This window comes from Aedes aegypti, chromosome 3 (assembly GCF_002204515.2).
Source record: "Aedes aegypti strain LVP_AGWG chromosome 3, AaegL5.0 Primary Assembly, whole genome shotgun sequence".
In the NCBI taxonomy this organism is placed as follows: Eukaryota; Metazoa; Arthropoda; class Insecta; order Diptera; family Culicidae; genus Aedes; species Aedes aegypti.
The window spans coordinates 242401883-242429634 of NC_035109.1; the positions used below are offsets into that span (position 1 = coordinate 242401883).

The 27752-nt window shown below is 39.9% G+C and overlaps 1 protein-coding gene across 1 annotated transcript in view; it reads left to right on the plus strand.

Moving 5' to 3' along the window:
• Positions 1–27752, plus strand: part of LOC5576407 (ubiquitin-protein ligase E3A) — a 60086-nt gene that overhangs the window by 26612 nt on the left and 5722 nt on the right. Inside the window, exons 2-5 of the mRNA XM_021854547.1 lie at positions 1078–1752; positions 2661–3660; positions 12537–13433; positions 13497–13962. Coding sequence (XP_021710239.1) covers positions 1078–1752; positions 2661–3660; positions 12537–13433; positions 13497–13962 — 3038 coding nt within the window. The remainder of the gene's footprint in view (positions 1–1077; positions 1753–2660; positions 3661–12536; positions 13434–13496; positions 13963–27752) is intronic.

The following is a 27752-nucleotide window of genomic DNA, read 5'->3' on the forward strand; positions in this document are numbered from 1 at the left end:
CTTCTCTGGCACTCGGACGATGATCAGCCGCCCCTGACATGGGGAACAGACGCTGTTGTGAGCCGCTCCTAACATGGAGTACAGACGCTCAAGGTTTGCAGAAGCAAACCCCCCCTTCCCTGTCAGCATACGACCAAAGTTCCCACCGGGGGTTGGTTACCCGATCTTCCCCAAGGTTACTCGTACCCCGGCCAGTACCACGAGGAGGTAGGGATAGGAGTTGCTGGGCAAGAGGCTAAGGACCGCACAAAGGGGTCTATTTTATTCCTGCAGGTACGCGAGGTACCAATGGTACGCCATGCCCAGCCATTTACCGCGCCAATCACTACCGATCTACCGGTAGTTTTGACAGCTCACCCGTTGGGCTCAAATTACAGTCCTTTCGGTAAACTTTTCGTTTACCGAACGGATTACCGACCGTTCAGCTGTTGAGAAACGAACTACCGACGTCGGTGATTTTTTCTAACTGTGAGTACTTTCGGATGGCGAAGCGAATAATCTTGAATTTTGTCATATGATGGAATGATTGAATTTGATTGTAAAATAAAATTATGTAAACCTTTCACCGATGTACTTTGCAAGGTATGCTTATGGCGAAGTAGATCAGCAGCCGTTTGTGGCTGTCAGAACTATCGTATTTATAGAACATAACTTATAATTTGGTTTGTTCGTATCAATAGACCACCTTGTCCACCGAAGTTTATTGTAAACTTATTAAAATTCATTATTATACAACATAAAGGGTGGTTTTGACTCGTTAGATTTTTTTGAATGAAAAAATATCCAAAAAACACAAATTCGACTTGGGGCACCTTCTAATTTTCTCAAAATTGGATGATAATTTGTCTGGTAGTATGTTTTGGTATTGCAATTAAGAACAGGGGGTGACTGGTTGAATCCAAAACATTTCGATTTTTGTGAAATGGTCTAGTTCCCATTTTATACCCAAGTGGAAGAACTTCTACGATACCGGAAATATGAAATAGTCTGAATTTCTGTTCTACAAATGGTTTGCAAATCAGTCCATCATCAACAAGCGCCCATCGGCAAATGAACCTTAAAAATTACTTTCCACAGCAAGACCGATGAAGAATCGTCGTCATCCGGTCAGCAACGAACGCAAACAACTTCCTCCACCACCTCTAAAGTAACCCCACATCTTCCTGAAAGGAAAAGCTCCCTAGAAGCAGACAAGCCTCTTCGTAGCAGCGCTAGTATCTGCGAAAACCGGTCCAAGACAAGTACCCGACCCTCGTCAGCATCCGCCAGTGGATCTGCCAGCTGCTCGACTGCAACCGTTAGTACCGGAAGTGAAGACATGAAACGCGCCTCGGCGAAAAAGCTTATCGAAAGATATTTCTACCAACTGGTGGACGGCTGCGGCAACCCGAAATGCAACAACAAATACTGTGCCTCGAGCGGTAAGGTCGAAAAACTGTCCCCTAATGCGGCCGCCGCCCGAGCAATTCAGCTTTTCTCCTTGGATGCTGATCTGTGCGACACACACCCATCCAAGGTACCGAAAACTATGTCCAGTGCATCTGCTCCCTCCGCTGCGTCCTGCTCTTCAGCATCTTCGTCCGCCCCTCTGTTGAGTTCGGCTGCAAGGGATGCGGGCTGTAGCAGTGGGAATATATCCGCCGGGAGTTCTTCGGGGTCCAGTTCGGGACTGGACGATTCCACCGCCAGCACTGAAGCGGAGTCCTCCTGGCGATTGATCGGAAGTGCTGAGTTGGAGGAAACGAACGACAGGTAAAATATCATGGGATAAGTGGACAAATCAGGGTGGCCACCGGGTATTTCGGGAAAACCGGAAAGATTACGGTAATTTCGAATCATATGAACATTCTTAAATCATATTGAAAATACTTTTTTTTTATATTATTAGTTTTTTAAAGTCGATTTTAACTCTTAAGATGATTATACAACGAAACCAAAGATAGAATTTTTAGAGCACTAGTCTAGAGAACCAAACAGCAGCTCAGAGCGCTTTGATCAGTTGATTTTCATCAACATGCAACCAATCGATTAAATTTTCAATGCAAACGAATCTCAGGTTCTCTAAATCTGTGAACTTGAAAATTCCTCCGCGATATTCTGTGGTGTTCGTCGATTTTTAGTTCAAAGTCCAACCAATTCCTTAAAATCTGCTGAAATCATTGATATTACTACAGCCCTATTGAACATTGGACAGACGATATTGTTTAAGTATGCAAAAAATGAACACGTTTATTATGTTATATTTGCATTTGGAATACTTTTCAGAACGAAGTTTAAATTATCTGAAATAAATTGGATCGTTCAGATGGTATAATAATTCTCAACAAGTAGGTAGTAGGTCGGTAGTTTTATCATGTGTGATTACTATTTCTAATCGAGAAAACAAAACAATGTCTCACGAGTAATCTTGTTTTTATTTTGATTTTTTTATGCATAACTATTGTGTTTCAGCAACGGGAAAATTTACAAGTAATTACCGGGAAAATCTGGAAAAACTCGGGCATTTGTATTTCGACTTTAAGTGGCCACCCTGGTGTAATTCAGGTCTTCTTCTCAGTATATTGCTTTTCATTGCTTTTCGCTTGTTGCAACAGTTATTGATATTTTGGCTGTAGTCTTCGAAAGAGTAACTAATTAACTAACAATAATGATACTTTTAGCTCAAACCAGGAAATGGACTCCATGGATGAGGATGAACCTCGAGAATCAAATGAGCGGAAGAATCAAAACCACCATTACGAAGGTGGAGGCGGAGAGGGCAGTGCTAAGATTCCGTATGCTCTCCGGAGTAGCTCTGCTAGTCAGGACAACAATTCCTCCTTCGCCAGTTGTCTCTCAGAACTGTGTTCCACTAGTAGTGGAAAGAAGAAAACTCTTAGCGGCAGCAGTAGCTGCAAGGAATCAAACAAAAAACAACGAGACTCTTCGCCAGTGGAATTTCTGGACGAAGCCAAGCTTCAAGAACTGATCGCTGCATGCAAGCGCGACAACACGGATACTCCCTTGATCCGTACCCTGGGTGCCATTTTTTCCTCATACCAATCGATAGCGCTAAGTTTCCAAAAAAGACCTTGCTCGAGCATCGACGCCATGCTCGAAAAGGCACCGGGTGATTTGAAAAATCTCAAAAAAGAAGACTTGCGAACTCTGGAGGGGGATCTGGACAAGGACGAGGACAGTTCGGCGGAAAAAGTACCAGAAACGAAGGAAAACCATCACACGACAGTCGATCTGGCCAGTTTGCGACGCTCGATGAAGGCTCTCTACGAGGCGAAAAGCTCCGTGTTTGGTCCCATTAACAATGCCTTACAAGCCCTCGGGGAGTCCCTGAGCGTCGAACTACGTGTCCATTTGACGAAGAAGGAGGACATCGAACAGGTCATTTCCGTTTTTGTGATTGTCTTTGAAGTGTTGCAAATCGGTACGGCCGAGTTTCTGGAAGTGTCACTTCCGCGGATTTGTGCAGCCGTGTGTCACCTGCCGACGTGGGCACAGGCCCGATTGGTGCACATATGGGCCATGCACTGCAAAGAAGGCATTCAACCGTTGCTGCAGTTGGTGCAGCAGTTGGTAACAATCTCTACTTTGTCACTGAACTACTACCGAGATGTGAAAATACACGACAACGAAGTTGTTTGTAATGCGACCAAGGTGATGAAGGTGAGTTTCCATTGTTAATCGATTTGTTAATTCCTTGATATGACGTTGAAACATTTTTTTTATTCCTTGTATTCTGTGTTAGGTAATGTTACAATGCGGAATAAGGCAGAGAATTGTGACTCGTAACAAACAATAACTGTATTTACTTAATTCACTAGTTAAATTTAAATTTAAATGTACATGCTCTGCACACAGGTGTACTGCTACTCTTACTAGTGGCGAAAAGCCACTCAAATAAAGATAAATAATAGTAATAATACTGCTACTCGTATTGTACGAACTGATGATAGTAGTGGCGTTTTGTACTAAGATGCACTTGGTGCACTACACAGTCAAAGATTTTAAACTAACAAATTCAAAATATATAGGTATTATAATTCTCATTACTTGCAACATTCATAATGTGCAGTTGAAAATGTTCTTTGCCTGATTGGTGCATCACCCTCAGTGAACAAAGCCAGTCTTCACCGTTTGATTCTCATTCCCATGGACTCGCTCGCTCAATCATCAAGCGAAAACAGCTAAGCAAACAAGCCAAACTGCCATGCGTCTTCATCGTATTGCAGAGAACTTCTACTTCAGCCGTGCACTCTCTCTCTTGTGCACGAAAATAGCGTATATGGACATTTGACACAGCAGAAATGTGCATTTGTAGTCCAACAGTGGCGTTGTATAGGTAAAATCTGGTTCACTACACTTGAAATTGCTAATGGCGCGGTTTGCGAGAATTGAGAAAGCGCGCGCAACTGCCGTCACGACGTCTGCTGGTAGAGAAAGCGTCAACGCCATACATGCGTATGAATATGTTGCATGGAGCTTTCAGGTGTCGCGCGATACTAGGCGACTCTTCTAGCTCGACGAGCCGACAGCTAATAAATTGCGGTGGGCGTGAAAGGGGGGTTTCAGCAATGAGCATATATTTTCTCAATGGGGTTTCAATGTTCAACAGTCATTTATTATTTCACTTAAAAGTCAGTTATCACTTCACTTAAAAGCCTTGAAAAGGTATCAAAAATAGTGTACAAGGATATGTCCCTCGTTAAAAAACTAAGATATCGTGACACAATTAACAAGCAAATAAATTATAAATAACAAGAATCAACATTTAGAACAACATCATTAGAGAAAATTAAAATTCGCAATTTTGCGGAAGCCTAAAAATCCACGAAATTTGGCCTTCATCGCAAAACGAGTCGAGGTTTTATCAAAAATGTTATACCGTAAAGTGCCCTAATTCAGCGCAGTGCCTAATTCCGCGCATTTCATACAAAATTATTTATATATGGAAATACACATTAATATTTCAGCAACTTTTAATGCTATTCGAGGCTACGTTGATTTAGAATAAATTTAAATTACAAATAAAAGCCAACAAGGCATTTTTTCGCGGCATAAAAAAATAATCAGTGAAGGCTCGACGGAGTACACGTCATTTTTCTAATTTTCTTAGCGTCCGTGCTAAGACTGTAGGACAACAACAAACGCGATTTCTTCATTCAAAATGTTTTATTTTCTATGCAATATTCCATGGAACTACTTGCTACAGATATGTTTCATGGTGCTTCTATGAAATCTTATCAAATATTAGCATAATTATTGAGTTTTATTCAAAAAAGTATTGCGCGGAATTAGGCCACGTCTTTTTTCATAATGCCCTAATTCCGCGCACTGTTCTTCGCATAACAACAGACAAGTAAAACATGCTATATCTGTCTTCACATCTGTCTATTTCTCTGAAAAGTAACTTTATGCATACATACGTTTCATATACAAGCGGAATATCGGGAAAGCCCACTTAGGCAGCGTCCATAAATGACGTAGCATTTTTGACCAATTTTTGACACCACCTCCCCCTTCGTAGCCTATTTTTCCATACTCAATACATGGATCGTAGCAAAATCGTTGACTCCCCCCTCCCCCTAAAATGCTACGTCATTTATGGACGGTCCCTTAAAAATACCACGTGGTTTATGCACAGCCCCAAAAAATTGTCTATACATCTGTGCACACAAAATTTACTTAGCATAATGAACCACACATAACATTGCCAATGTACACTTGTTTATGATTCTTATTTATTTTATACAATCCATATAGAATTATTGGAAAAACAACATATGTCGTAATTTGTAGAACACCCCACAAATTACGACACACTCTCGGGAAATGATTCACGGAAACGTTACGATCTCTACATAAATTACGAATCCTCCATACAAAAAGTATGATAATACGGGGGAGAGGGATTGAAAATAGCCATATTTTGTGTGACGTAATTTATGGATGACCCTTAGGCTCTTCTGAGGTTTCTTTTTTGCTTAAAAAAAAATAAGTTTCAGTTACCCGTGACATTAGTGGATACCATTAATTGATTTGCTTAAAACTTATTGATTCCAAGCAATAATGTGAACTGGTCCTTGTATTGTATGAACAGTGCAGAATACAAATACGGGTAGTCGGGGCGGTTTCGCCAATGGGGTGGAATGATTCACATTGGCATGGGGGTTTTTCAGGGGCCTTCCTTAGCCGAGTAGTTAAAGTCCGCGGCTACAAAGCAAAGCCATACTGAAGGTGTCTGGGTTCGATTCCCGGTCGGTCCAGTATCTTTTTGTAATGTAAATTTCCTTGACTTCCCTGGGCATAGAGTATAATCGTACCTGCCACACGATATACGAATGCAAAATTGGTAACTTTGGCAAAGAAAGCTTCAGTTAGTAACTGTGGAAGTGCTCATAAGAACACTAAGCTGAGAAGCAGGCTCTGTCCCAATGAGGACGTTAATGCCATGAAGCAGAAGATGGAGTTTTTTCTCGACCGAATTGTCTAAAACTATGCAATAAGAAGCATATTTAAGCCAAATATGAGCTCAGTAGATTTCGAAAGAGTATTCCATTTCTAAACTTTCCAGTTCAGTGAATAAAATAATTAAATTGTTAGATTCTATGAGATAATTTCACAACATAAAATAGGGTGCTCATATCACCCCATCGACAAAAAAATCGACGAAAAATTCATTCGTGATTTTTTTAAGACAACGAAAATCGTGCGTATCTAGTGTATTGATCTAAAAATTGCAATTCTAACGACTTCCCTCCCCTTAGGGACGATTCAAATATGACGTCCATCGTTTTTTGAGATTTCTAGACCCCCCCTCCCCCCTCTGTCACGCTTTTTCCAATACCTTCTACACGTACTGTCACACTTTCGTAGACCCCCCCCCCCTCCCCCTAATGATGGACGTCATTTTTGGATGATCCCTTAGTTATGCGACCTTTCCGCAATGGGAGGGCATAATCCATTGGCCCATAATGGAAACCAAAGACGTAACCTGTAGTGGTGGTATCACATTTTGGCATTTTTTGCTTAAAGCCGCGTCATAATCCATATGGCATAGACGCAATAATATCTCGGATGTGATCCAACGGACATTCTGCGTCGTTGATAGAATTGATGCCCATTTCAAATAATTAATCTATTCGATGTGGACATTAATACTATTGGTGACGTTCAGTTTGCCTTTTGCTAACCAGAATGATCCGTAGCCACTCTTACTATTAGCTAGTTATACACATCGTTATCATGTACGACGTAGGGAATATTACTCTGAGGAAAATGACTAGTAGATTCACTGAGTAGATATAAGTGGCGACAATATTATTTTAATATGTTTTTTACATTGCCATAATAAGAAATACCTCTTTTGTAACAGCGGTATAAATAATCTAATTCCAGCTTCATTTTCGCAAAATTTACAGGCGTCTGGCAATTTTCGCAAAATTTACAGGCGTTCTGGCATTGCATTTGGCACCGAAAAGTGAATCTTGTAGGAGACTGTTATAGAAGCCTAAGGTAACTTTACTCTTCAATAAAGAATATAAAAATGACTATGGGAAGTAAGACACTGAGATAGATGATTAGGGTACACTTGCTAGTTTCGAAAAATTGTTGAACAGACAAGGAAAGCGACTTTTTTCTTCAAGGATATATGAACGTAATGACCAATAAATACTTTTAACAACAAAAATGAAATTAACTAGAACAACTACTAAACAGCCTAACTTTGTTAAGACTTGACGACAATTGACATTTAGGAGTCTAATCTTACGTAAAAGACAGGAGTAATCAGAATAGCACTTAAATGACAAATTATTCAAAACCATTTCGACTAGATAGTATTAGTAATGACACTACTACACTACTATTTCAAAAAAATCTGATGGAGCTGCTGATTTTCACAATGCTTCCTTTTCTCAGAAGCAAGGGAATATGGGTATTTAAAAAAAACTACCACGTCACAATACTAATAAAAAACAGTGTTCATGTGGGCACCATAGCCTAGTCCGTCTGAGTATTGGTCCTGGTAGAGGGGAAACTTGGCAAAAGCCAGACCGAGGGTTCAGCCTTGACAAGTTAAGCTGTCAGGCAGCTCCAACAGAATACCATAAAAAAATTGCAATTCTAACGACTTTTCTTAAGATGGCCAAATTGCCCCACTTTCCCCTAGACGAAATTCACACGTACCAATGCCACGGTATTGGTTATCTTTATTCCATGTGATAGACAAAAAGTAAATAAAAAAACAACGTACACGAAAAAGTTACAGTTCATACAAAACTCTACGTTTTCTCATACAAAAAGTGTTACGGAAGAGGAGGGGGTTGAAAATTTTCAATTTTAAGTGTTACGTAACGAATGGATGCAGCCCCTTATCAAAATTAATGTTAATTTGATTGTTTCATGAGTGCGCGGAATTAGGCATTCTTCTGCGCGGAATATGGAAAAGCGTTTAAAAAATGCGCGGAATTAGGCAAACTATTTCAAAAAAATCACAATTGTAAATTATGAATACAGTCTAGTTTATATTTTTCCCATAATCTTGAATAGATTTGCTAGCAATCCACCCATAAAGCTTTTTTGTTGATACAATACTAATTTTAAAAAATACCTGTAGGTCGTAGACACAAAAGTCAATTTGGACAAATTGAGTTGTAAGATTGTGAAAAATAATAGAATCGTTCTGGTGGGCTTCGATCCCACGACTCCCAATACGCTAGACTGGGCGCGTTAACCAACTACGCCACAGAACGGGTAACGATTCTGCAGCGCAATCGGCCAACCTGAAACCAAAGTCCGTCACGACCCCATTTTCTCCTTCACAACCCTACACCTCCTTCGGCTCTCTGAGATGCCCAATTCGACTCTCCTAAGCGTGCCTACGAACAACAGTGAGAGATTTCATTTTTAGCGTCGCACTGTTGCCTTGTTTGTGCCACACTACTCATAAGCCAACATTGGCTCAATGAGATTTAATAACTGACCATTTGAATCGTTTTATTCCTTAACTGCGCTGAATTACGGCACTTTACGGTAATCGTTTAGTTTCAAGTCGTAGGTCTTTCTGGCTTGCATCGTCTTACACGTCTTACAACAAAAATGCTTTAAACTGACAACAAGGGATTAAAACGAAGAAAATAAAAATAAAAACGTTCAAGGGATGGTACACAAATTATGTCACGCTAAATTTCAACTTTTTTGCCCCCCCCCCCCTTTTGTCCCGTTTTTTGTATGAGTCATCCGAAATTTTTGTAAGACTTGTCACGCTTGGCTTGATACCCTCCCCCCTCGGAGCGTGACGTAATTTGTGCATGACCCCCCAATGAGCAACAAATGTAATAACTAAGAGATACTTGAAAATTGCGTCCAGTATTGGAAATTGCATTATAAGGTGGATATTTTTTTATTGAAATATTCAAAACTCAATTGCAAAATTCGTATTCATAATTAATTTTAACGGTTTGTGCAAACCAATGCACAGGTAATCAAATTCTTCACCGGACGCCTCTGGATGATAGTATTCTCCAGTGACGTAGCAGTTGGCGACAGTGTAGAAGAATGTCAGAGTCGGCGCTAAGGGTGCCCAACACCTCCCCTGTTTAATTATGCTGATACGGCTCGAAGCGGATCGGTGCACGACGCTGCCTCGACGGTCGTCGCTGAATAACTTCATCTAACTCAGGTTGCCTAACCGGAGTTCTCTGTCCACGTCGCTGCTGATCTGGTTCCATCAGGTTCCTCAGGTATTCCAACTGTAACTCGTTCAATCCCTCAGGTTCAGTTGATGGTTCTACTGCTTCGAAGCTTGTTGGATTTAAACTCCGCGTGTCGAGCAGAATATCGAGTGGAACATCTGGATTGGCTGGGTTACTTTTGCTGCCGTAGCGATTTAGTAACCGGTTGCTGTGACAGCGGATGAGTCGTTTACGATCTGGCAGCCAAATGTTGTACATGACTTGCCCAATACGTTCCACTACTTCTGGTATCCAGCTCCACTCGTTTCCGTGGTGTACTTGCGCGTACACTTGGTCCTCGACATCAATATACTTGGCTTTTGCTCCATGCTTTTCGTTGTACTGTTTGGAGTTCACATCCTTGAAGAATTTGCTTGATGGTTTCATGAGCTCAAGCGATGTTCGAAGAGCTTAGCCGGAAAGAATCTCGGCAGGTGATTTTCCTCCTGACGCATTTCGACTGGGTGTAGAGCGATAGCATAGCAAGAAAGTGTCTACGGCTTGATCTATATGTTCCCCTCCTGCTTGAATTTTCTTAATTTTCCTTTTGAAGGTACAGTTAACTCTCCCTTACTCGATATTCCGTATCTCAATATCGTGTTAAAGAACCATAGTAAAAGTTAGTTTTCATGGCTAACTCGATGGTCCCTTGGATCGCAGTTGCACTGGTTTTGTGTTCTGTAACTCAATAATACCTCCCTAACTCGATGGTCCTTCAATATCGAGTTAGGGAGAGATGACTGTATCTACAAATCTTTCGGCTAATCCATTGCTCTGTGGATGGAATGGAGCAATTTTCAGATGCATGATACCGTTGAACTAGCAAAATCTCTCAAATGCATCGCTGGTTAGTTGGGCTCCGTTGTCGGAAACTAAGACTTCCGGCATACCAAACCGGCTGAAGATTTTATCGAGAATAGCGATAATGGCTGCTGTCGTGATTCGCTTTGTTGGAACTACTTCGGGCCATTTGGACAGTGCATCAACCAGCCGAATATAGTAAGTATCGTTGACGGGACCTGCGAAGTCCACATGAACCCTCTGCCATGGCTTTTCAGGAACTGGCCATGATTCCAATTTCGTTTTGGTGCCAGTTTTGGCCACCGCTGCGCATTCATGACAATTTCGTATTAGAGCGGTTACATGGTCGTCGATATTTGGCCATTGAACAAAATTTTGAGCTAAGCAGCGCATTCGTTCGATCCCCGGATGTCCCTTGTGCAGTTGCTGAAGCAGCTTTTGTTGCAGCTTCTTGTGGATAATCACTCGCTCGCCGTACATAAGGACCTTCTATGTTTCATACAGCGAATCTCGATGTGCAAAAAACTGTTTCACGCTTAGATGCTTGCTGGTTGCTTCGGTCGGCCAGCCTTTTCTGATGAAGCTCTTAACTATACGGAGTGTTTCGTGCTGAGCTGTCTCTTCCGCTATCATTTTGTATGAAACGGGAAGATGTTCGATGGACTGGCCCACTACATTGCAGATAACCTTTTCGATCTCGATGGACGCAATTACGAAATCTTCATCTGGCTTGTTGTGAGAATCTATCAGGCGTGATAGAACACCTGCGTGACCAAAATTGTCCGTGGAAATATACTCGATTTGAAAGTCGTATAATAACTTGGTGAGCGCCCATCTCTGTAGCCGGTTGGGTGTACATATATTCGTGTATTAAAACACTACATACATCTCTTTAATGAATGTTCGAATCCTCTGAGCAGAATCTCAAATAGAGAAACTTAAAAGTAGATGTAGTACCTGTGCCTTTTAATTCCGCTCCTAAATGCTTATCTTTGACAGATACGCGTATTTCGACTACCACTTGCAGTCTTCTTCAGTGTCAGTTACTCGTATACACTTCCAGTGGATACGAGTAACTGACACTGAAGAAGATTGCAAGTGGTAGTCGAAATACGCGTATCTGTCAAAGATAAGCATTTAGGAGCGGAATTAAAAGGTACACGGTACTCCATCTACTTTTAACTTTCTCCACTACATACATGTTTAGTGTTCATTTTGGAACATTTTCCTTAAGTGGTGCATATTACCCCAAGAACCCCTACACGGTGCGGGTTTCTGTAGTGGGACTGATATGCGGTTACTTTTCATTATGGGACAATTTGATTTGCCTTTTTTACCTATTTTTTCCAAACAATTCATATTATCTCACTAGTGCAGCTGATAGAGTTTTGGAATATATGTTGAAAGTTGAACTCAACTAAATTTTGACGAAAATGCAGATGGGACTGATTTGCGATTTACGGCAATATGGGTGGTTGACAGAACGCGATTTAGAAGAAAATCTTAGTTCCCCTGTAGAGTTCAAGATTTGGGGCCTTCCTTAGCCGTGTGGTTAGAGTCCGCTGCTACAAAGCAAAGCCATGCTGCGATTCCCGGTCGTTCCAGGATCTTATCGTAATGTAAATTTCCTTGACTTCCCTGGGCATAGAGTATCATCGTACCTGCCACACGATATAAGAATGCGAAAATAGCAACGTTGGCAAAGAAAGCTCTCAGTTAATAACTGTGGAAGTGCTCATAAGAACACTAAGCTGAGTAGCCGGCTCTGTTTCAGTGGGAACGTTAATGCCAAGAAGAAAAAGAAAAAGTTCAAGATTTCTTCGAATGCTCAGGTCACTTCTTCACTTGAATATAGAATATAGACTAGAAGCTGCTTCAACTTGCTGCCCAGAAAAATTGTCTGATAAATCAAACTGATTGCTAATTTCGGTGCAATTTTCAACATTATTACCACTATTGGTATGCTTCTCATAAACCTTTACCATCAATACCCATTTCTTCTTCCAGCTGGTATTCTACGCCAACATATTAGCCGGTGAGGTGGATCCCAAACATTACAGAGAAGCCGATCTCGGTGACATCGCACCGCCGACCTATCTTTCACTGATCCCGGAAGATGACGAACCTCCGCTATACAACAGCAAAGAGAAGAAAGCTAAACAGCAGAAACTGGAAGACCCCCTTGCAACCGAGCTAGACGTGAACATTCTAGACTGCCGAAAACCCCACGTACCGTACGAGGAGTTCTACAACGAGCCCCTGTGCGACGTGATCGAGATGGATCACGATTATCTGAACTACAAAAACAACACTACCTCGGAGGGAGCTTTCTTTGCGGACTCTACCAAAAAGTTCAGCTTTATGCTGTACTCGTTCATCCTCACACCGGCAACGAAAACCCTTGCCTTGTACTACGACTCACGGATCCGGATGTATTCGGAACGGCGACTAAGCTTCTTGCATCAACAGTTGGGAGGAGGCATACAAAGTGTGAATCCCTTCTTGAAGCTGAAGATTCGAAGGGATCATATCATTGATGACGCGTTAGTCGAGCTGGAGATGATCGCTATGTCCAACCCGAAGGATTTAAAGAAGCAACTTGTGGTAGAGTTCTCCGGGGAACAAGGAATTGATGAGGGCGGCGTATCGAAGGAATTTTTCCAACTGATCATTGAAGAAATCTTCAATCCGGATTACGGAATGTTCATCAACATTGAAGACACAAATATGGTGTGGTTCAATTCTACATCGTTCGAAAACGAGGCCCAGTTTACGCTGATCGGCATAGTGCTCGGGTTGGCGATCTACAACAATATCATTTTGGCCGTGAACTTCCCCATGGTGGTCTATCGAAAGCTGATGGGAATGAAGGGATCCTTCATCGATTTACGGGACTGGAACCCGGTAAGCTCTATTAAAATTCTTTCATTTCAACCAATCAATAATTTCCTCCCGTATCTTCTCAAGGTTTTATACAATAGTTTGAAATCCATTTTGGACCATCAAGAAAACGACATGGAGGAAGTGTTTATGCAAACGTTCAAAATTTGCTACAAGGACGTGTTTGGTAATACGTTAGATCACGAGCTAAAACCCGACGGAGATAAGATCTTCGTCAACCAAGACAACAAACAGGAGTTTGTTGAGCTCTACGCGGACTTTTTGCTCAACCAGAACATCGAAAAACAGTTTATGGCGTTTAAGCGTGGCTTCCAGATGGTAACGGACGAAAGTCCCTTGCATCTGCTGTTCCGACCGGAAGAGGTCGAACTGATTGTGTGTGGTAGCAAAGAATTTGACTTCAACGAACTGGAACAGTCGACCGAGTACGAGGGTGGGTTTACGGCCGAGTCTCAGACGATCAAGGACTTTTGGGATATCGTGCATGGGTTGTCGATGGAATCGAAACTGAAGCTCCTGCAGTTTACTACCGGTAAGATCGAAGTGTAATAATTTGGAATTTTCAAATGTGACAACGTGGCTACAGAACATTAAATCTCTTTCTTTTTCTTTTCATTTTAACATCTTTTCCAACACTTTTTTATTTCCTCTCATTTCTCGTATTAGGGTAGAAGCACCGGTTTTAGCCATAGGCCAGTTGTGGCCATAATGGATTATACAACGTTTCACATAGCCAATCAGCATGAAACCTTTTGTGTTCAGTAGATCACATTCACATGATAGGTTTATTCATTTATTCCTCCGAATTGATTCAAAATATTGAACAAAAGGACAATTAATTTTCCTTATTTAAATCTCATACACCTAATCTGGCCAGGGTACCCCTAATTTGGCCACTCTCATAAGAAATAAATGTGATTGGCCAATTAAGAAACCGAAGCTAAATCTCTGGCTGAAACTGGTCTTGGTGGCCTATACCAACGAGATTTTCAAAGCGAAAAAATGGTTTTAGCTCAGTCCCGAAATTTTACATACCGTAAAATAGGACGAATACAAACACTCTCCGACATGTTCGAATGCGTACAACTTAAACCAATTTTTTTTAGCCTCAAATATGGGTCGCGTTTCCTTTGCTAAGACCCCAATTGCTATTAAAAAATAAACATTATATCGTACAAAGATTTAAAAAAAATGTTGTGTGCTTCTATTCACCCCGCAATGGAGTGAATAGAAATACTATTCAGTAAATATCAAACTTTTTTTCATTTTAATGGAAAAATAAACACTTTGTCCACTGCATCCTGAAAAAATATCCAAATGTATTACCTTAGCGAAGAAACAAATTAAAATTGTTAAAAACAATATAAATTTTTGATCATGTTAGAAATCAACAAAAATGGCCGATTGTTCAGGCTATCAGAAATGGTTGAGATTTGAATATTTTCTTCTTAAAACATTTTCAATTTGAAAATAGTCTAGCAATACTCTGCTGCTATTGAACTAATGGAAAAAATATATTTCAGTCGGTTTTTAAAGTTTATCATTACTAGGGACAATGGAAATTCGCGATTTTGCGGAACCGGCGAAATCCGCGAAATTCAACCTTCGACGCGAAAATTAGAGAATCTCGCGAAATGCCGCGAAATTAGCTAAGTTTGAAGAATTTATATGATAATCGCAGAAAATTACAATTTTTGCTTATGAAATTAGTTTATTCAATTTAGAGCTGAAATTCCATCGAAATTTCTTGAATTTAGACATCCTTCTGAATTGTTGGCTTTGCTTCAAATTTGCATTGTCAATCTGGTGTTAATTTAAGAAATATACTATAATTAATTTGGTTTATGGGCAAAAAGTCGAAAGACAACAGATTTTTGAACTTTTGCCTTTGAACCTTCTTTGTCTTTGCCTTGCGACCTTTTGTCATACAATTCCTTATATTATGCTATGTGTATTCTGGAAAACTTTCACAATTTGTATATTTTTTAAATGTTTTAATATAAAGATATTATTGATATCAAATTCTTGAATTCACAAAATGATTGTGAATTTAAAAACAATTAAACATTTATGTCCAGAACTGATACATCTATTCTATAATGGTTATTTTTGCTGTTAAAATGTATTTTTGTGTAAAATGTGGCCAAAACTATGGGACCGCGACAAAGCCGCGAAATTTTAGTATTCTCGTCTTGGTCACCCGCGAAATTTCAAGAATTTTGCCGCGAATTTCCTTTGTCCCTAATTATTACATAATAGTCGCATTTCTAACTGTAGGTCGCTTTGTTTCTATTCGCCCTACTTTCTCTATTCACCCCGTTTTACGGTACCGTTATCTGCTCTAATTCCGTGTGTCGCTCAATACCGTGTATTTGGGAATTAGGGAAAGTGTACCAGTTATGGCCATAGTGGTTCCCTATTTGGCCATAAGCAATATTTCAAACATTTTCACATTTTTAATCTTTTTGAATGTTTTAACATCAAGATCTATCCTATATCTGATTTCTAAAACACACAAAACTTTTCAAAATGTGGAGACATTCAGGTTATCGCGTATGGTGAAATAGGGAACCACTATTGCCATAACTGGTACACCTACCCTATGTGGATTTTTAGCATATTGTATTATTACCGTAATTTTTTTAAATTATTGTCACAAACGTTAGCATATTTAGAAGTCTTTAGAAAGCCATGATAAATTTGGAATATAGTTGCACACACAAATAAATAAAAATAATTTTAGGATGCAATCGCCTGGTGCAAAAACACGGTATTAGGGCACGGTTACTTCTGAGTTCCAAATACCGTGTTTCAGCCTTAATTCCAAAAAGACTGAATAAATTAAATATTTTATTTCCCGAATCAATCATACAAACTCTAAGACGTTGCTCGATACAAAAGTTTTAATTATGATGCGCTTGGTTTGCTTAATTGAGGGATGCTTCAAATTGTCACCAAGAGGCCGTGGTCAGATGCACGGTATTTGGAACGATGGTATGTTTAACAACAGCAACTGCAACTATGATTAAAAAATTTAAAATAGTGCAAATCATATTTTTGTGTGAAATATATAAAACGGTCTACTAGGTATATAAAATTTTAAAAACTTGAAAATAATCGTACATTATTTTTTCCTGATTGATTGAAACTTGAGTTTTTTTTAACCTCACGGTAATAGAGCATGTCACGGTACATATTTGGATTGAAAGCTTGCATTTGACATATTTGTAGTATATATAGGGCTTCCCATATAATTTTTATTGGCATTTCTTCTTAGGCTGACAAAACCGGTGATTGAACCATATTTGTTTATTTTTTAGTTCTCTCTTGCTCTATTTCTCCCTTTTTAATCAATTTCACCTTTCATATATTCTTTCATCTTTCCGTTCACCCTGATTCACGTGAACATCAAATGGCATGCGATAGCAACATTTGCTTAAGAATAATGCTCACACACTTAAATCATTTCACAGATCTTGTGAAATTTCACCTATCGAGATATCAATTTTCGGTCTTCTTTTTACAATCCATCCATTCAATTGATGCTTAGCTTAGCCGGTGAGCAGTGCAAACTTTGTAAAATCTATTTTTAAAACTTAAAATCGGCGTTTGCCAGACAACTTTAATTGTGATGAAAATATAGGAAAAATGGATTTTAGAATTTTGACCAAGTTTACATAATTTAGGCGACAGCAAGTCAGAATTAGCTTATTCAATTCACATTTTTTTAGAAACATTACATAATTTTTTTTTCGTCAACTAGTGGTCCCGGCAAACTTCGTCTTGCCATCAAGTAGGCTGTTGAAAACCGCTACGAATCGTCCCATACAAAATGACAGTTCCGTTCAGTCTCATTTTTCCGACATTCCCGGTGAATATAATGGAACTTTTACACACACAAACACGTCGGAACCCTTGACGAACAAAATGGAGAAAGAATCATTCAAATCCGCTGACCCGTTCGTAAGCCATTTCGTGACATACAAACACCATTCCATTTTTATTTATATAGATAGATAGATAGATAGAGTGCGCGGAAAAGTCAAAGCAAGCGAGTTCGTTCGTTGCGTCGCAAGATTGGATTTTTTCTCTCGTTTTTAGCGTCTTTCGATTCTGTTTCATGTTCCTGTTGGGCGAGCGACGGAATCAGAATCAATCGTGTTTCGCGTTTAGCGAGTGAGAAAATATATTCGTGTTTAGTCGAGAATGGGTTACCAACTGGTGAGCTCGTTTCATGCTTATGCTAACAATTATTTGTTTGTGACGTTCCTATCAAAGTTTTTCAATATCATATTTGGGATTCTTATGGATAATGATTTGACGACCACAATTTTTACTGAAAATGAACGTTAGTACGTTAATATTGTTAAAAGCACATCGCAGTCTAAGAATTTATTATTTGATCATTTCATACTTTTTTGGTCGTAGATCAATCAATTTAAAGTTCCGAGGCAAAAGTGGCAATCCGTCAGCGACAAAGTGTCTTCGGTCGCTCTGACGTCTACAGCAAGTCAACCCAGATCAACCCGAAACGTGGGCGGTTTTCTAAATAGCAAAAGCTGCGGCATCAGGTATCAGGTATCAGAAGGCCGGCTCCAAAGGCACGTTCCCCACCAGTTGGGAGATTTGTGCCATCGCCATATTTGAGCCTATTTCATCATCTACCCGATGGGAGAGGAAAGGGAAGGGAAAGATGGGAGGAAATAGGAGTGGGGTCCCTTGAAGAGGGAAGATCGCATAAGCGAAATGAGAGCATGTAGCTCCATACCACAATGGGTTCGAACAGCGCCCTAAAAAGGGCACTGCAAAACGCATGAGCGTAAAGAGAGCCTATAGCTCATTACCACAGCGGGATAAGAATAACAGAATGTCCTGAAGATTCAGGCTTCTGAATTCAGTTTCACTTAACCCTCTAATACCCAACCCCGCCTTTAGACGGGGTACACTTTGGAATTTTGTGTATTTTTTCGTAGCTTGGAAATCAAAATGATTTTATTTTTGGCTTATACCTTGACTCATAACACGCATATAAGAAAAGTTTTTTATGACTTTTGAAACTTTTTTGTATTTTTAGAAATTGTTTGAAAAATTGCATTCTTATATAACCTACAAATGCCTGGGTTTCATTTAACGTGTAATATAAAAAATCGTACCTTTTATATTTTTCTACGATTAATCTATCACAAAAGAAGAGCCTGGTGGTATTAAAATCATTTCAAACCTGTTTTTCCGTTAGTTACACGGAAAATAAAATACGCTCCGAAAAAAAATTAAAAATTTAATATTTTTAAAAATACCGTAACAATTTAAATTTTTATTATTGCCAAAAATCAACAACTAGAGAAGGCTTCAAGAAAAACCGAAAAAAGCTAGGGATGTTCAAAATTAAAAATTATAAAAATCAAAAACCAAAATTTAAAAATTTGCGAATAAAAATAAATAAATGCCCAAAACGTGTTTAGAACGATTTTAGATAACGAAAAATTATATTTAAATCGAAAATAAAAATTTGGGTATTAGAGGGTTAATAAGTGTTTACCAAGTAATTGGAATCGCATTTGCGCAAAAACTGGACAGTTACATATCAGGTGATACGAAGTTCCATAATCGGAGTCACAACTATCACACACAAATGAGTCAGCACGCTGAATATTTGCCATGTGATAGTTGAGTCGGCAGTGGCCTGTCAACGCTCTGACCAAGAGACTGCAATTCTGCTTTGACAGATTTGTTAAATACTTCGCCACCTTTGGAGATGGCTCAGTAATATACAATTTTGTTTGACGACACGACTCCAAACTATTCCAATATTGCTTGTGCTGAGTTGCCCCCCAAGAGTTTATCTGAAGCTTCACCCAGCACTTCGAAATTGGAATAGCCGGCTCAGGGCCAATGAAGTCATGCGATGCTCCATCGCGAGCTAGCTCATCAGCCAATTCATTTCCAGCGATGGAAGAATGGCCAGGTACCCATACAAGGTTTACAGAGTTGACTGAATTCAGTTCCTCAATTTGAGTTCGACATGCGATAACAAGCTTCGACCTTGAGTTGACCGAAGCGAGAGCTTTTATAGCAGCCTGACTATCTGAACAGAAGTATATGACTTTACCCATTACGCGCTGTTGAAGTGCTGATTGTACTCCACACATAAGAGCAAATATTTCCGCCTGAAAAACGGTGCAGTTTCTACCAAGTGAGTAAAACTGATTCAGCCTTAGCTCACGAGAATATACTCCTGCACCAGCTCTACCTTCAAGAAGGGAGCCATCAGTGTAACATACTATATTGTTTGATATACTTCTTTCCAAATAGCCAGACGTCCACTCTTCCCGTGAAGGGAATTGTGTGGTAAATGTCCTGTAAGGAAAGTTACAAGCAATTGTGAGATCACTTGGAGCAAGGACAATTTTGTCCCAATTCACCAAAAGTGGAAACAACGAAGTGTGTGTAGCTCTACGATTCACTGGATTTTTCTCCAGTAGATCCAGTACCCATAAACGGTAAGAGCAAGAAAGTGCTTCTTGTTTAAGATATATGTGTAGTGGCGCAACGTCGAAAAGGGCCTCGAGCGCTGCTGTGGGAGTTGTAGAGAACGCACCAGACATCGCCATCAAGCACATCCTTTGGAGATGGCCCAATTTTGATTGGATTGTTCTCACTTCGCCCTTTTGCCACCACACAAGACATCCATATGCCAATATTGGTCGAACAACTGTTGTGTAAATCCATTTGATATATTTGGGTTTGAGGCCCCAAGTTTTACCAAAGGTTCGCCGGCATTGACCGAAGGCCATGCAAGTTTTTTTGACTCTGAAATTAATGTGAGCTGTCCCTAAAAGTTTGGAATCTAGAATGACTCCGACATACTTTACTTGATCAGTCACATTAATCTCAGTGCCAAAAAGACGTAAAGGTCGAATTCCATCGCGGTTTCGTCTTTCCGTAAAAAGAACAATAGATGTTTTATTCGGGTTAACCGAAAGGCCATATTGGCGACACCAACTCTCGACTACCTGAAGAGCACTTTGCATCAGGTCGAATAGAGTGCTTATGCACATACCAACTATCAGAGCTAGATAGTCGTCGGCAAATCCATAAGTTGGAAAACCGCAATTATTGAGTTGCCTCAATAGCGTATCTGCTACGAGATTCCACAAAAGTGATGACAAGACTTGGGGGCATCCGCAAACACTCAATTTTCGAATCGCTGCTTGACGCAATGTCGAGAAGAGATGTCGGTTTTTGAGCATTTGATGAATCCAATTGGTAATCATTGTAGGTAGCCCATGGTTTCGTGCGGCTTCCAATATGGCATCGAAAGACACGTTATCAAAGGCACCCTCAATATCCAAGAGAAAACACCCAAGCACGATTGCTTCTGAGCGAATGCTTTCTCGAAATCGTATACAACTTTGTGTAAAAGAGTCACAGTGGACTTTCCAGATTGGTAAGCATGTTGATTCACATGAAGAGGCATGTTTGCCAAATAAACATCACGGATGTGATGATCGATAATGCGTTCCAGACATTTCAGAAGAAAAGAGGTCAGACTGATTGGTCTAAAACTCTTCGCTTCCTCATATGACGCACGTCCTCCTTTTGGGATAAACTTTACAGTAATATCACGCCAGGATTTGGGAATGTACCCGGTAGCAAAACTGCTTACAAGTAGCTTTTACAAAACATGTTTGATAGACTCAAATCCCCTTTGGAGCAGAACAGGATAAATCCCATCCGCTCCTGGAGATTTGAAAGGAGCAAAACTATTAAGTGCCCATTGAATCGATTCAGTAGTTACGATACTGCGAGCCGAGGCCAGAGACTCGTAACTACATGAAAAGACATTTGGTTCATCCGTAGATGCTATGTCCACACATCCGGAGAAGTGTGTATTGAATAAACATTCTAAAACTTCTTCATCGGAAGAAGTAAAGTCACCATTAGGTATGCGAATATCGTTCACTTGGAAATCCTTAGATTTTGCAAGAATTTTGTTCAACCGACTGACTTCACTCAAACTGGAAACATTTGTACAAAGGTTTTTTCCAGCCGGATCGTTCAGCAGAACGAAGAGCCTTCTTGTAAGCCTTGCGAGCTGACTTGAACGACTCTGATCCAGCTGAACGGCGTCTGTTCCAACTCCTTCTACATTGTTTCCTGAGTCTAGTCAGATCGGAATTCCACCATGGGGTCTTGTAGTCTTTACAGACCGCAGAGGACATGCTTCTTCAAAAGCTTCCATAATGTAGGATGTTGTAGTATCAACGGCATCATCCGGATCACTTGGATTTTCAATGGACGGAGAATATCCATGAAATTTGGTCGCAACCAATTCAATGTAGAGTTCCCAGTTTGTTGACCGGGGATTCCTAAAACGCAAAGTCTGCGCAGTTACATTTGAATGTTCAAAGAAGATGTTGCGATGATAAGATAATGATTCCTCATCTGATACATGCCAATTCGTCAACTCGTGGCTGATTCTATTCGAGCAGAGCGTTATGTCTAACACTTCTTCTCTATTAGAAACCATGAAGGTTGAGCGATTGCCTATGTTAAGTAATCCAAGGTATGTACTACTTAAGTATTCCATCAGACTGGAGCCTCTCAAATTGATATCCGAGCTGCCCCAGATGATGTGATGAGCATTGGCATCACTGCCCACAATCAGCGGAAGGCCTTTTGTTACGCAGTGTACGACAACTCGTTTGAAGTCATCCGTTGGGGATGGTTCATCATGTGGTAAATATACCGAACAATAGACGTATTTCCTGTTGAGGTCACCAACAGAAACATCGATTGTGACAGCACATACATCTCTGGTAGTTAACTCGAAAATGAGTGTAGCAACGATTGCTTTATTAACGAGCACGCATGCGCGGGGCATGGAGCGCGAGTTTGCCATTTCAAGCTTGCTAAAAGTAGCAAAAACTGGGTACACGGGGTTTCCTAGATAGTAGTTCCCTCTACGAAAGTAGGGTTCTTGAACTAGCGCCACTTGGGCTGCACCATTTTGCATGAGTCTGCAAAGATTGATCGTTGCTGTTCTTTTATGCTGAAGATTGATCTGAGCTAACCTAACCGTAGCCACTACCCAAACTAGGCAGGATTAAGCTTTTTGCAATCTCAGCACGAAAAAGACCAGCAACGAAAAAACCAGATCGGTATCTATTTAAAGTCGCCAAAGGCGAAAAAGCACAGAATACACTGTCACGGTGCCCCGACAGACCGTTATTATGTAAAAAAAATGTCCATCAAATCTGAGTACAGAGCTCGATTCCTGAGGTCATTTTGCACCTCTGGACCAATTTTTAAAAAAATCCCTAGGCGGAATCTCGAGAAATCATGATTTGAAGTTTTTGACTTAAAATTTCAATATAATTTATATACAAATTACACAATAGCACCGTGAAAACCTAAAAAATATCGCTCAAAAATACGGCCAAACTGTTCTTAACTAGTATATAATTGTCATGGATGTTATATTTATAAATATGTTTAACTAACTTAACTAACCAGAGTGGTTTGAGTATGTTTTTATATGGCTTAAATCAGTAAGTTTAGTTCAATTGAATAAAATCTAAAAAACTAAATTTCAATATAATGTTGTTGTTATGTTCGATAAAACTAAAACTTTCAATGATTAATATTATTTATTCACAGCCCATTTTACGACTTTCACACTACGTGACCAGCCCACTGAAGTCTGTCGTATTTATTTTATTTGAAAGTATTAGCTTCTTTATACATATGGTACTACTCTTGATGTATACGTCTAGTTTTCCACCGAGTATTGTCCTCAGTACTTTACGTTACAATTAACGTATTCTGTATACTTAGCCACAACAGGGTTTTGACTACACGTAGAGCATCATTCCCACATGTCAAAAGTGTACCAAGATTAACATAGTTTTCAACAACTTCATAAAAAAAAACCCCAATAAGTACTACTAAAGTTTCAACTTCACTGGGAGTCCTAGTTCTTGTCTTACTTATCTTGTTACTATGTAATTTGTTTTTATATAATTCATTGTCATCTGTTTATTGATTTCAAGGTCGCGTTCGACTCAGTGACGCAAGTCTATCTGTGGCAGGAAATACTTTAACATTAACTGGGAAAGCTGATTAAGCTGATGTATACAATCAAGTGTATAGATTGCATACGAGGTGTTAACTTCGTTTGTAATATTACATAAATTATAAAAAATGCATTTAGAAATTTACTAGTCACCATTACATTCTGATGTATATACTTTTGCAGTTGAGCGGGCTTTCACTATCTTGAAGACACACAACTAAGATAAGCTTGTGATGCCATTCAACCTACCCAAATGTACATGGTTGCATGAAGAGAAAGAAGCAGGTTCAGTTGTGTTGTGGCTGAGGCAGTGCTTGAAGGGGATGTAGTTGAAATTGTCGAAGAGCCTTGGACGTGTGACAATTATGTCTCCCGTGCAGTAAAAACACTTGTTCTGGCTACGATTTTCAACTTTTACGGATTACGTAATTAGCTTGAGAACCCGTTACTTTTTTTTTTTTTTTTAAAGACACCTGCACGTTAATGCTTCCAGTGGGCATTTTGCCCTTTGAAGGAAGCACCACACTAGACAACGGACTAGCATGCAACGCCCAATGGTACAGTCGGAGAACATTTCTCACGAAAATTTTTCCGACCTGCAGCGGGAATCGAACCCACATTCCTTAGCACGATGCGGCTAAATGCCTGGTGACACTAACCGCACGGCTACGAAGCCCACTCATGGCAAATAACATTTCTACACTGTTGCCTAATAAAAGCTTATCTAACTTCATCCATTCTCTCTTTCGTGAATAATTTCGCAATAATAAACACTACTGTAATGTTTCTATCTTACGATGTCGCGATGCTTTATCATAGAAAGTGAACTGAAAAGTGTTTCGAAAACAAAATCAGTTTTCAATTATAATAATAAAAAAATACATGATAGCAGGGCAAGAGAGTGAGAGTCCAAGTGATGTTGAAACTCGGATAGAACTAGGCATTGAAATTGTTGAAGACTTTGTAAATCTTAGAATACTTCCGACATGTGACAATGATGTTCCCCGAGTAGTCAAAATCATGTTGTGGATGAGAAAACAGAATACGTTAATTTTAACGTAAAGTTAAAATTAACGTATAGTAACTTGACGTATACATCAAGAGTAGTACAAGACGTACAAAGAAGCAAATAATATTAAGAAAAATAAATACGGCAGACTTCAGTGAGCTGGTCACTTAGTGTGAAAGTCTAAAACTAAGCTGTAAATAAATAATATTAACCATTAAAAGTTTTACTTTTTTCGAACGAAGTATCACCAGTAAATTGATATTGAGTTTATTTTAGATTTCATTCCATTTAACTATGCTTTCTGGTTTAAGCTATATAAAAACATACTCAAACCACGCTGGTTAGTTAAGTTAGTTAAACATATTTATAAATATAACATCCATAACAGTTATATACTAGTTAAGACGGGCAAAAGTCTTTTTGGACGATTTTTTTAAGTTTTTCCGGCGCTATTGTGTAATTTGTATATAAATTATATTGAAATTTTAAGTCAAAAACTTCAAATCATGATTTCTCGAGATTCCGCCTAGGGATTTTTTTAAAAATTGGCCCAGAGGTGCAAAATGACCTCAGGAATCGAGTCCTGTACTCAGATTTGATGGACAATTTTTTTTACATAATAACGGTCTGTCGGGGCACCGTGACTGTGTAAAACGCATAATGCGAATCCATATAGGTGATAATTAAAATTAAATGTAAACATATTCATAATCCCACACTTATTAAGCCTCAGAATAGAGACTGAAGAAGGGCAGCCGATTATCTCGGAGAAACACAAGGTCACCTGCACCATTGCTCCGGGTAGCACAGGAAGGACTCAATACTGTGGAGGGCGCCCTGGTACCCCACAGGCTCCGTTTGCGGTTAGGTTTTATTTAGACCCCCCTAACCATTCATTCTTAGGCACGGTACGCATCACACCATAAATTAGGGGTCACCTGTGAGGTGGACTTTTACCACCGGAACAGGCAGTCCGTAGTGTTAATTCTTAGCCAGTTGAAACAACCGCTACCGACACTACGCGGCTATCTAGGCTGCTCGGGAAAAGGAGGTTAATATTGATGATTAACTCCTGACGTGCCCAAGCAGCCATTCAAAGCACAGCAAGTCAACCCAGATCAACCCGAAACGTGGGCGGTTTTCTAAATAGCAAAAGCTGCGGCATGAAAGACGATCAAAGAAACGAAGGTGCAACCGTGAGAATGCTTCGTAGGGAAAATCTCCTCGCACAGCACGACGACCGAACTGTGGCGCACGGTCAACACGCTGCGTGGGAATCGGCAAAGATACTCAGTTGTTATCAAACGGCCAAACGTATTCACGGATAACAACGAAGAAGTAGCGGAAGAACTGACGACGTTCTACGGCGAAAGATCGTTGATGTCAAGCCACCCTCCATCGTTTCAGATGGCGAAAATAGCAGCTTAGAGAGATGTTTCGTATAATACCGGAGACGCATACAATGTTGATATTACCCTAGCTGAACTTCTGTTGGCTCTCGACAAAAGGGGAAGTGCCTCGACAGGTGCTGACATGGTAGGATACCTGCTGCTTCAACGTCTTCCCGTGAACATGCTGGAGTCGCTGAACAAAATCTTGAGAAGCGATGAGTTTCCCGCCAGCTGGTAGTATGCCCTCGTCGTTCCGATTCCGAAACAGAACTGCCAAGATTTCGATCCAGCTGCCTTCCGTCCTATTTCGCTTACTAGCTACATAGCGAAGCTCCTCGAGCGAACGGACGACTTGACAAGCGTCAGCACGCTTTTCGTGTGGGACATGGTACCGACACGTACTTCGCCGAGCTAGAGTAGTCGATACCAAACGTCGACGTCGAGCACTGTTTGATAGCGTCTCTGGATCTGTCAAAATCATACGACACCACCTGGCGGCATTATATGTTTTGCACCCTGAAATCTGCCAAGCTTTCTCTCGGAGTTCCAAGGTGTCGATAGGTGGTTACCAGTCTTCCCATGAACAGAACCGATGTGCAACTTTAGTTTGCACCTTGCAACTTGTGTTGAACCGCAAACGCGCTTCGTCTCTGTACCAGTGTATCAAAGGCGGCATCCACAAATTACGTACCGTAATCCGAGGTATCATTGATCGGCGGGGTAACATTGATCGGAATGACTCATCTCGTAATAAGTTGGTAGCATCATTTATTGATGATAAATTTCTAAAGCATGAATGTTGCTTGTCTTTCTTATATTTATAAGCTATTAAAAATTAAGATTTTTGCAAAAATTGCCGTAATTTTATGCATAAATTTATCAAGTTTTCGAAACAATGATTTGAATGGTTAAGGATGACACTACCGAAGATTCATGTCTCACATTAGTTCTGCTAGCGATATGAACAAGGAAAATGCGGTTCTCACTAAAAATGGCATCGCCGAAAACGATACCGCTGTCAAAACTTTTATAAGTATGTTCAATTAGGTAACATTCACGAATTACTGTTAAGAATGTAGAATTCCCTTAGGAAATTGCCTACCTTTAGGCGTATTCCGCTGTTCAAGGTGTTTTTAATTTTAAAATAACTCAAAAAGTAAATGAGATGTAAGCGTTTGGACATCATATTCGGCATCAGGGGCCATGATTTATGTAAGTAACGACATTTTCAATATTACCGAACGTTGTTTACATGGATGATCAATGTTACCCCATATCAGCTAAATGAAAAATTCACATAAAACATTTTTGTAAACATGCTTAAATCTCTCAAAAAACAAAAATAGTATATAGTCTCGAGCTATGCGTGGCAGTACTTGTTTTAAAAATATAAAACTCACATCATTTACATTTTTGGATGAAATTTCCCATACAAAATGCGTTACGGAGGGGGCGGAGGGGGTCAAAAAAAATTAATTTTAGCGTTACGTAATAAATGGACGCTGCCAAACCGAACCTGGTACATGTGTACTTCAGTTCAAACTTTGGTCCAAACTTGGGTCCAAATAATGGCACAAAGCAGTCAGACAGGGAACGGTTGAAATCCACGCGGATAAATTTCTAAGATCATATATGGAACTTCTTGATTCAAATCGCAAGACCCTTGAGGCTTGGATAAATGTTTCATTGAGGCAGATCAACTAATCAACTATATCAAACAACAAGACACGATAAGTAGAGATTGATAAGCGTGGATATCAACTATTTTCTGTCTGTCGGTTTGTGTCATCGTTCTGAACTTCGGATGCAACCGAAGATTTGCACCAAAATTTGAACCCCGGTTGCAA